The 10,403-nt window shown below is 57.6% G+C and overlaps 1 protein-coding gene across 1 annotated transcript; it reads left to right on the top strand.

Moving 5' to 3' along the window:
* The first annotated feature begins 1,515 nt into the window (after positions 1 to 1,515).
* LHX3 (LIM homeobox 3) lies at positions 1,516 to 8,713 on the top strand. Its single transcript, XM_039561958.1, is given in 7 exon segments — positions 1,516 to 1,572; positions 1,574 to 1,601; positions 4,248 to 4,419; positions 4,604 to 4,806; positions 4,994 to 5,145; positions 5,239 to 5,410; positions 7,073 to 8,713. Coding segments are annotated over 7 exon segments (1,188 nt in total). The 5' UTR covers positions 1,516 to 1,530; the 3' UTR covers positions 7,492 to 8,713.
* The last annotated feature ends 1,690 nt before the right edge of the window (positions 8,714 to 10,403 follow it).

Below are 10,403 nucleotides of genomic sequence, written 5' to 3'. Positions count from 1 at the left end.
TGTCCCGTGCCCGGGGGAACCGGCACCACCGCACACGGGTTTGCTTAAAGTGCTTCCTTAGAGGCTCAGAGTAAAAATCCACTTAAAAACCGAGCTTAAAAGGGACCATGTGTGTCATCAAGCTTCCCCCCAGGAGCTGTTCGTGGTCCTGGGGAGGGCCAGGTGCTGGTGGCACCCGGTGGCACTGCAGCACGGCACCGGTCACACTCGGGCAGCACCTGGATCCCAACTCCAGCCTGGCATTTCTGGGTGCTTTGTTTGGGGACCCCAGTCCTGGTCCCCGAAGTGTCTCCCTGCAGTGTTTCCCAACCACGCAGGGCTGAGCTGTCCCGCAGGCTGCAGCCTGTCCCCGGCCAGAGGAACCATCCCAGGGGACAGCCCTGACCCAGCCCTCGGCCCCGCAGGACCCGGAGGGGGACAAGGTGGTCTGGCACCCCGGGGTGGGTGCCTCGAGGTCGGGGGCTCGGTGGGGGCTCCCCCGCCGCCCCCAGGAGCCGGCGAAAGTCCCGGTGCTGCCGTCGGCAGGACCATATGTGTATTTGGAGGCTCCCGCCCCTAAGCTGCTTTTATTAATTTGTAATCCCCTGCGAGCAGGAGGTAAAGGGATTCGGGGGATTAACGGGCTCACAGTAACAACCACAATTATCAGCTCCGGCTGCCTGCGGCAAGCGGTGCACACACGCACGGGGCTCTCCGCAGACAAACACGGCCCCCGCGCCCCTGTGGCAGCACCGGCAGCTCCGCACACGCAGAAAGGCGAGGTGCCACGGAACAGAACCTGGGCCAGGGGTCCGGGCACAGGCACGCACCAGACACGGGCCCGGCCCCACCTGCGCTCCCCGCACAGCCCCGCACTCGCAAAAACCCGCGCAGCCCCCACCCGCAGCCCCGCGTGTGCCCCGCGCCGGCGCCGCCGTGCGCACACGCGTGTTCCGCACACGCACAGCCCGTCCGTGTCCGCCCCGTCTCCGGTCAGCGCAATTAACCTCCTGCAGCCGCCGCGCGCCGCTGGCCGGGGGTCAGACACCCACTACCTCTCCGCGTTTGTTAATTAATTAGCGGCGGGGGAAGAGCCCCCCCCCCCGCCCCGCCCACGAGCGGCGTCGGGGCAGCCCCGCACCGCGGGGACAAACGAAATCCGGGCGCGGGGGCGGCCGGGGGGCGACCGGGCCCGGTGGGAGGGTCACCCAGACGGCGGCTCCCCCGACCCCTTCGTGCGGCCGCCGGGGGGTTCGCGGGGGCCCCGGGGCCGCCTTGCCCCCGAGGGCGGCGGCTGGCAGCCCGAGCCCGCGCGTCGGGCGCGGCCACGCGTGGGACGGCGGGGACAGCGCTCCCCCCGCCGCTTTTGTGATGCTAAAGAGCCCGGCGGTGAACCGGGGCCCAGCTGCGGCCCGGTGCCGCCCCCGGCCCGCCCCCCGCGCCCCCCCGCTCCGCCCAGCCCCGCGCCGCTCCCTGCGCGCCCCTCCGCGCCGCTCCGCCACTCCTCCGCAGCCACCCGCGCACTTCGGACGGCGCCCACGGAGGCCCGCGATGCTGCTGGAGCGGGTCCGCGCCGGTTCGGAGAAAGACAGCGGAGCTCTGTCCCTTCCCGCGGAGCCCAGGTGAGGGGGAGGCGCGCAGATCTCCGCGTCCCCCCGCGGAGGCACCGGCGGCTGTTCTGGGAGCCCCGGGCCCAGGGCGGGCTCCGTCTGTGCCGGTTCCGCGCTTCCGGGGGCACCGTCGTAGCCGCGGTCGGGGCTGGCTGCGGGCAAAGGCGGCCCGACGGCACCGGGGGATCCGTCCCGGTTCATCCCGCCCGCCCCTCGCTCTCTCTCGCTCTCTCCTGCCTCTTCCCCGATATCAGAGCCCCCCTCGCTGCCCCCCGTACGCTGGCGGCCCCGCGGCCACTCCAGGCACCCGTTTGGCTCCCCGTCGATCCCAGGGGAAAAGCGGCGGCTGCCCCGGGGTCGCCCCGTTCCCCGTGCAACGAGGACAGGGACGAAACGAGGACTTCCCACTGCCCGACGGTTCCCTCCGACTGCGGAGACCACCCGCGCCCCGCTGCCCGGCTCCCACACGGCTTTTTCCCGACTTTAGAAAAACTCCGTTAATTCTTCTTTTAAATGGTTTTTTCCTCCCTTTTAACTAACGGGGGACAGCCCTGTCGGGGCGAGGGGAGCCGGGCTGCGCTCCCCGGCGTGGCCGGGTTCCGGGTCTCAGCGGAGGAGGCCGAGCCGGGTTCGGAGCAGCGGGTCCGGTCCCGGTGCGGGGCTGTCCCGGTTCTCGCCAACATCGAACGCGGTAGACGGGGCTTAGAGAAAAATCAACGAGGAGCCGGGGCGGGGTCCCCGCCGGTGTGCGGGGACAGAGGTGTCCCCGTGAGCGGGACCGACCGCGCGGCCCTGCAGCCGCCGTGAACGGGCCGGTGCCCCCGGTCCTACCCCGGTTCGCCTTTCCGTGGCTGTCCCCGTGGGCTCTCCGCGGGGCGCACATCGCGGGCCGCGGCAGCTGCGCGTTTGACCCGGCAACCGGGACCTGCTTCTGCACTCCGGGGGCGGAGGCGACACCGCCGAAATCGAAACCCCCGGTAGAACGAAGGACGCGCGAACACCGCTGTCCTGCAGGACACGACCCTCGTTCACGGCCCCGCGGTCCTCGGGTCCGTCGGGGCCCGGGGAGACAGCGGGAAGGGAGCGGCGGGGCTCGGCGGGGTTCGGCGGTGCTTACCGTGGCCGAGGGCCGGTCCCGGGGCTTCGCACCGCCGGGGGGCCCGAACCGTGCGGTGCTTTGCCCGGGCCGGGGGCAAATCCCGGGGTTGCGGCTCACAACGAGCTCGGGGCAGCGGCCGGCGCTGCCTCCCCCGGCGCGACCCCCGCCCGCCGCCGGCCCCGTCGGGGTTCGTTTCAGGGCGCCCCGGAGCCGCGTCCCTCCCGCCGAGCGCAGCCGGGAAGGGGCGGCGGGAGGGGATGTACCGCCGGCCCCGGGGGCGGGGGGGATTAAATACAGCGCGCCGCGATGCCCTGCCCGGCGCTTCAGACCGGCACCGGCGGCGAGGGCCGGCGTCTGAAAATAACCGCTTTAGCGAATTAAATCCCCGGCGCCGCGGGGGTGGCAGCGGCCGAGGCGGGGGACAGCAGCCGCCGTGATCTGGGGGGGGGACAGGCGGGGGGGAGCGCGGAGGTTCCGCACCCGGCCCGGCGGCGGCGGGCGCGGGCTGGGGCCGGCGGGGGCTGCGCCCGCGCCCCGCGGAAGATGCGCCAGAGCCCGCGGCCCGCCTGAGGGAGCGGAGCTGCCGCGGGTCGCCATGCAGCGTAAGAGCCGCGGACCGGGCTGGACCGGGACCTTGCGGGGCTGTGCCGTGTTACCGTGCCCGGTGCCGGTGCCGGAGCTCCATCCTGGCAGGGGCCGCTGCCTTTAGCGCTGCCGCTGTTGGGGTTGCTTGTCTGAACGCGGTGAATTGTTAAGGATAACGATTATCGCCTCCACCTCTTACCCCTGTGCACGGCGATCCAGCTCTGTATCTCTAAATATAATTATCTTTACATAGAGATACTCTCATGTCCGTATCCATCTGTATCTGTACAGCCGTGTCATGCATCTCTCCGCCTCTATTTATACCAATATATCTCTATTCACGTACCTCATATCCATATTTTTACCTACTTATCTCTATCTATACCTGTATACCGAAATCTATATATTTATGCCTATATATCTGTACATTTCGTTCTCTATCTGCTGTATCTGTTTGTTTTTATATCTCTATTTCTCCATGTCTGTATCCTTATCTCCTCCTGCATAATCTCTGTCGGTATCTAGAAGGGGACGGGACAAAACTACCTCGTTTTTATTTTCAGTGCAATTCTCATAATTTTTGGTAGTTTTTTTCCCCACCCCGTCCGGGTATCCCGCCGTTGTTCGCAGGTGAATTTTGGAAGTTTAGGAAAAGGAAAAAGACCCTGGGAGAATTGCAGCTTTGCCGGCGGCTCGCTTGGGGGGTTCATTCCGTTTCCATCACTTCCCTTCTTGTTTATCCCGGTTCTCCCGGGGGCTTTCCCAGCAGGGTGCTTGACCCGGGTTTTCGCTGCTCTCCGCGGTGCCGCGACAACGAATTTGAGCGAATAATGATTTTTTTTCGTGCTGTTCCCCGGGCCAGCCCGGGCTCCGCCGTCGGTCGGCAGCAGCCCCGGGGGCGGCGGGCCGGGCCGGGCCGGTCGGGGAGGCGGCGGGGCCATGGACGGGGACTGACGGGGGCTGCCTCCCCGCAGAGATCCCGCTGTGCGCCGGCTGCAACCAGCACATCGTGGACAGGTTCATCCTCAAGGTCCTGGACCGCCACTGGCACAGCAAGTGCCTGAAATGCTCCGACTGCCAGACGCAGCTGGCCGAGAAGTGCTTCAGCCGCGGGGACGGCGTCTACTGCAAGGAAGACTTCTTCAAGTGCGTGGGGACGGGACGGGGGGCGGCCGGGGACGGGGGGCGGCCGGCCCGGGGGGTGTCGCAGCGCGGGAGCCTTTGGGGTTCAGCACCGGGACAGCGGCACCGGGCGCGGCACCGCGGACAGCGCCGGGACCGTCCCCGGCCTCCGCCAGCTCAGCGGCCGCCGCTTGTCCCCCCTGCTCAGGCGCTTCGGGACGAAGTGTGCCGCCTGCCAGCAGGGCATCCCCCCGACCCAGGTGGTGCGCCGGGCCCAGGACTTCGTTTACCACCTGCACTGCTTCGCCTGCATCGTCTGCAAACGGCAGCTGGCCACCGGCGATGAGTTCTACCTCATGGAGGACAGCAGGCTGGTCTGCAAGGCGGACTACGAGACGGCCAAGCAGAGAGGTACCCCTTGCCCTGTCCTTTCCACCCCCGAGGGCAGTAGGGAGGCGGCCCGGGGCTCTCCTGCCCTCCGGGACAGGCTCACACACCGGGCGGGAGGGTTCTGGGAGCGCCTGGGGAGGGTCGGAGGTCCCGCGTCCCCGGGGCCGCTCCGTGGTCACTTCACCCCTAACTCGCCCCGTGTCGGCAGAGGCTGAGTCCACGGCCAAGAGGCCCCGCACCACCATCACGGCCAAGCAGCTGGAGACCCTCAAAAACGCTTATAACAACTCGCCCAAACCGGCGCGGCACGTCCGGGAGCAGCTTTCGTCGGAGACGGGGCTGGACATGCGGGTGGTGCAGGTGAGAGCGGGGTCCGGGCGGGCCGGGGGCGGGGGGCGGCGGGCAGGGACCGGCCCCGCAGCCACGGAGCTCCCCGGCGTGCCCTGCTCGCAGGTCTGGTTCCAGAACCGCAGGGCCAAGGAGAAAAGGCTGAAGAAGGACGCGGGGAGGCAGCGGTGGGGGCAGTACTTCAGGAACATGAAGAGATCCCGGGGGACATCCAAGTCCGACAAGGACAGCATCCAGGAGGAGGGGCCCGACAGCGACGCCGAGGTCTCCTTCACAGGTCGGTCCCCGCTTTGCCGAGCGCGGTCTGTGCCCTCCCCGCAGAGCTGCTGCCGTGCCCGGGCTCTTTTCCCCCTCTCGGTGCCACAGTCAGAATTTTCGGCAAAAAACCAGGGGGTGAAACCAAGCGGCCGAGGCGGGAGAGGGGCAGAGCTGCGGGATTCACCGCGGGGCGGTCCCGGCTGCCCGGCCCTCGGCGGGGGAACCGGAGCCGCGGCACCGAGGGGCAGCCGGGGCTGAGGAGCGGCGGGGGAAGCTCCGCTCCGCCTCCGGCCGGGCCCGGAAAGCTGCGGGAGGAGAAGGGAGAATTCCCCGAGCAGGCGCTGCAATGTCAGAGCCGCGGCCCAGACACGGCCTTTTCAAGGGATTCTTGGAAATACAAAAAAAAGGAATCCCAGAACCACTGAATGTTTCTGTGGGTAAACGTGTGTGATTTTATACATTTTTAAAAATCTTATTTAGGGGTGGTTTTATTTGTGCAGTTGCTTTCTAGGACTCCTCAGTCCTGTGGGAGCTGTTCCTGTGCTGCAAAAGGGAGATCGTTGTGTATTAGGAGGCTTCTGCAGCAGTCTGTCCCCTTTTTGGAGCCCACATTTCTGGTGACAAACCCAGGACAGACCAAGAGCAGCTCTTGTCCTGTGCAGCCTCATCCCGCACGCTCCAAACCCACAGGAACAGGGACAGGACCCCGTACAGGGTGGGGAGGTCGGTGCCTGTGGCATTTGCAGGGACGTGTTCTACACAGTCTGGAGCCCAGAGCTCCATCCCAAATTTTTGTATAATTTTTAGGAATGGGAGAGAAAAGGAAATGCCAACCTGTGTATGTATTTACACAAACTGTGTATTTATACAAACACAGTTTTCCATCTCAGCTCCTCTCCCCTGCTCCTAAAAACTATTTGATTTTCGAGTCTGTTTATACACACTGTGTATCAGCTCATTAAATATGAATATTCTATAAATAATAACTAAAAAATGTCGAACAATTATTGAGAGCTTGATGCCACAAACAGGTTTGTATCCCAGGCAACAGAGCAGCTCTCACTGTCCATAAAGCTCCTAACGAATACAAACAATTTTTGCTGGGAACTTAAAAAATATTGCTCATTTTTGAGGAGTGTTTTTAAGTCATACAAATACATTCTATGTTCTTGTGATTTCATTAGCCTGTTCCTGAGCAGATAAATAATTTAATATCTCTTTTCCTGAGCAATAGGGAATTTATCTGGCAATGGTTCAGGTAGCTCCTAAAAGTGATACCACAATTCAAAATAAACCTCAAAACCAAATAGAAACAAAATCTGGAGAGACATTGAACTCACTTTCTCTTTAAAGAATTATTTTAAAATCACAGTCTTATATTTTAACATATACTTTTCATGCATATTTTTAAAATCCAAGATGTATTAGATGTTTGTGCTCAGAAAAAACAATAATCCCGTGGCTGCCCATGAAGATCTCTCAACAAGGATGGGAATAATAAGGAATTACAAGTGGAAGAGCGTGGCTGCTCAGCTCCCATCCTTTTAATCTATTTATACCCAGAGCTTGCGGAGTTCCCGGGTGGCCGCTGCCAGCTGTGACCGGAGCTCTCCCAGTAAAATCAGTCCACTCCAGCACTGCCCATGGCTCCCCCAGTAAAACCAGTCCGTTTCCCTTTCAGATGAGCCCTCCATGTCCGAAATGAGCCATTCCAATGGGATTTACAGCAATCTCAACGAAGCGTCTCCTGCGCTGGGGAGGCAGGCGGGGACCAACGGGAGCTTCGCGCTGGATCACAGCGGGATTCCGGCTCAGGACCAGTACCACGACCTGCGATCCAACAGCCCCTATGGGATCCCCCAGTCCCCAGCGTCCCTGCAAGCACTGCCAGGCCACCAGCCCTTAATCTCCAGCTTGGTTTACCCAGACAACGGCTTGGGCATCATGGGACAGAGCGGACAAGGGGTGCCCCAGTCCATGAGGGTCCTGGCCGGGAATGGACCGAGCTCCGACCTCTCCACCGGCAGCAGCGGGGGGTACCCGGATTTCCCGGCCAGCCCGGCCTCCTGGCTGGATGAGGTCGACCATGCTCAGTTTTGATACGGGGCCACCCCCGGGCAGTGGGAAGGGAAAGGACTCGGTGCTGTTAAATGTCACCTGCTCTTGGAAAGGACAGAGGGATGAGCCGTGAGTGCTGAGCGGGGCAGGAATGTGACGACACGGAGGGAGCAGAGGGGATTTCGGAGATGACCCTGGCAGAGGATGGTGGACAAAGGCCCTGGCACTGCAACCGTTGGCACCCGGAGCGTCCAAACCAAACTGATTCTCGTGTCTTTACCAAACACCAGGACTTGTGCTTTACAGATTTGATATGAGGTATTTTGCGTTCTGTTGTCAGTGCATTCTCCAAAGCAAGGACTTGCTCCATCACCCATCCACACCGAAACATTTTTAAGGGAAAATAAAGTCCTCATCCACGGTGAAAGGTGTGACAATGTCTATATTTCTATAGGAGAAATGTTCATAGTGAATCACTTCAGAAACCCATGGTAGGAAACTTCTCTGTTCTTCCAGCAGATTTTTTTAAAGCGCACCAATGCGGTATGTTTTGTTTTATTTTGAATTTACATTAACTTTTCTAAAATGAAATGTTCTTTAATATGCCAATCATTTATCAACAGCCCTTTTCCTTTGTAAAATGAAAATCATATGTTAATTCTGCTTCTCCCCTTTTTAATTTGTAGATTGCTAGTTTGACTCTTCCATATAAGCATTAAACCGTGAATAGATGTATTTATTACCAAGTAATTCCACGTTTATCACGAGGTCAAGAGGTGAATTTTCTTGACCCAGGGACACTGGTGGCTCTGGGTTGTGGATCTTATGCTTTTCCTTCAAATTTCTTCGCATCAGTTTTACTGCAAAGTGTCTCAAAAATCACCCTGATGTCTTGTTGCCAAATACCTTCTCGGGGGGTTGGGCTGGTTTAGGACAAGCCACTCCCCAGGCACTGCTGGAGTGTCCCCCCTTCCCTGGGGACACACCTCTGTTCCAGACATTTGTGTGTTTCCACGGATATCGTGCAAGCTGATTGTGAGGAAAGGCAAGACAATATGTATATTGTTATCTGTAAAAATTATGGAATTAACTGTAGATTATGTGGGTGTCCAGTGTCTTTTATTTATATTCTCGCTTTCTCTCTGATGATCAAATACTTCAAGATTACAAATAAATTTGTCAGCTAAACTTTGAACAGTCTTTTGCTAAATTCACATCAATATCAGTAAATAAAAAAACCTGAAACTAAAAGCTCCTAAAACTTGATGCCAAAGTGTTGAAATATTTCCTTTCCATAGGGGAGCAAACCCACTGATGTGCAAAGGCTTTGAAACAAAATAAAATGAGGTGGGAGGGTGGCAGTCCTTGGGAGACCTGAACAGGATTGCTCTGGCTTTGATCATGTTTTTGATGGGTCACTGTTATTTTTCAGCATTTGTGGCAGAGGTAGTGGGCTGATAAAGCAACAGGAAATGGAGTCTGATGTTGTCTGTCTGTGAGCAGAAAGTTGTGAATGTGAAACACAGAGTCAGATGTTGAAATATTTCAAAGAGAAATCAGAAAGAAAGGGGGAAAATCCCTAAGGGGAGTCAGTTTGACCAAACATATGCATATATAGATATAGATGTAGATATTTAAACACAAATACATATCCAGATAAGCACACACATCCACACGGCCGTGGTCACACTGAAGGGCTGTGCTGAGCTCTCTGGTTTGAGGATCTGGTGACAGACGCTTTTAAACTCACGTGAGCTTTGAGGTTCTCACTCACCTGAGGAGGAATTGCTCACTCAAAGGAGAAACTCCCTCTCTTCTCTCCAGGAGACCCACACCAAGAGCCACGGTAGGGATGGGAGAAACCCCAGGCAAAGCTTTGCCTCTTTCAGTTCTGAGCTCCTGAGTCTGAGCCCAGAGCTGGGCTTGGCAGCTTCTCCTTCCTTCTCCAGAAGTGAGCAATAAAGAGACAACTGTTGCTGCCAGCCTGGAGTTACATCACAAGGACGTTTCTTACTGAAATTTGTGGAGTAAATAGAAAACTATGGGGTTTAAAACAAGCAGGTTGCAGAACTTCACCTAAAGAGAAAAGAAGAGTTTTTATTTTCAAGAATTCTGTGTCTGGAATTCCGTGTGTCACCAAATCTGGGCAGGTATTTTGCATCAAAATATTTTGGCAGTTCAAGTATTCATAATATTTTCGTATAGAAGACTAAAAAAATACTTTGAAATACTCTTATTTCCTAAAAATTGAGAAATAACAACAGAAAGACAGAAATGCAGTTGATTTTAGGATAATTCTGTGGTTATAAACCCAGTCTGAAACCTGTAGTAATTGAACCTGTGTTTTATAGATATTTCCCTCATCCTTTCCCTCCCAGTAAGTAACGGGCACTGTTGTTCCTTTCCCCCTGGGAATTCCCAGGAGGTGGCTGAATTTAAGAAAGGAAGAAATGCAAATCTCCCCCTCGCCTTTGTGCTTTGCTCTGAAAGGCAGAACGGGGCTGGAAGTTGCCGGCGCTTGTGCTGCTCTGAACAGGGAGAAGAGCTCCCCGAGTGTCCTGAGCTCAAATTCAGGGATTGCATTTCAGCCTCTCCTTTCAGGGCCGAGGCTCAAGGATTCCATTAATATAAATGCTTTCTTCCTGTTAAAAAGAAAACCAATTTGAAAGAGGCAAATAAAACTAATGCTGTCTAACTGACTGACAGCTTGTAAAACCCAGGCAGAATTAGGAAGAAGAGGTTTGCACTGCTCAGTTTGCAGGTGGCTTTACAACCTCCAGTGATTTCCATCAGTGCATGACATGAGAGGCAGGAATTTTTTTGTCTTCTCAATGAGGAAAATCTACTGTAGCAATCTTTTTTTTTTCCACACCGCGTATTCACCTTTGTGCCTGAACTTGTGTTCCCTACAGAAATGTTTAGATTTTACATCAAATACTAGAAGCAACGTATTT

This window comes from Corvus cornix, chromosome 17 (genome assembly GCF_000738735.6).
Source record: "Corvus cornix cornix isolate S_Up_H32 chromosome 17, ASM73873v5, whole genome shotgun sequence".
Classification (NCBI taxonomy): Eukaryota; Metazoa; Chordata; class Aves; order Passeriformes; family Corvidae; genus Corvus; species Corvus cornix.
The sequence above is the reverse complement of the archived record's forward strand: the minus strand, read 5'-3'. Positions and strand labels throughout refer to the sequence as shown.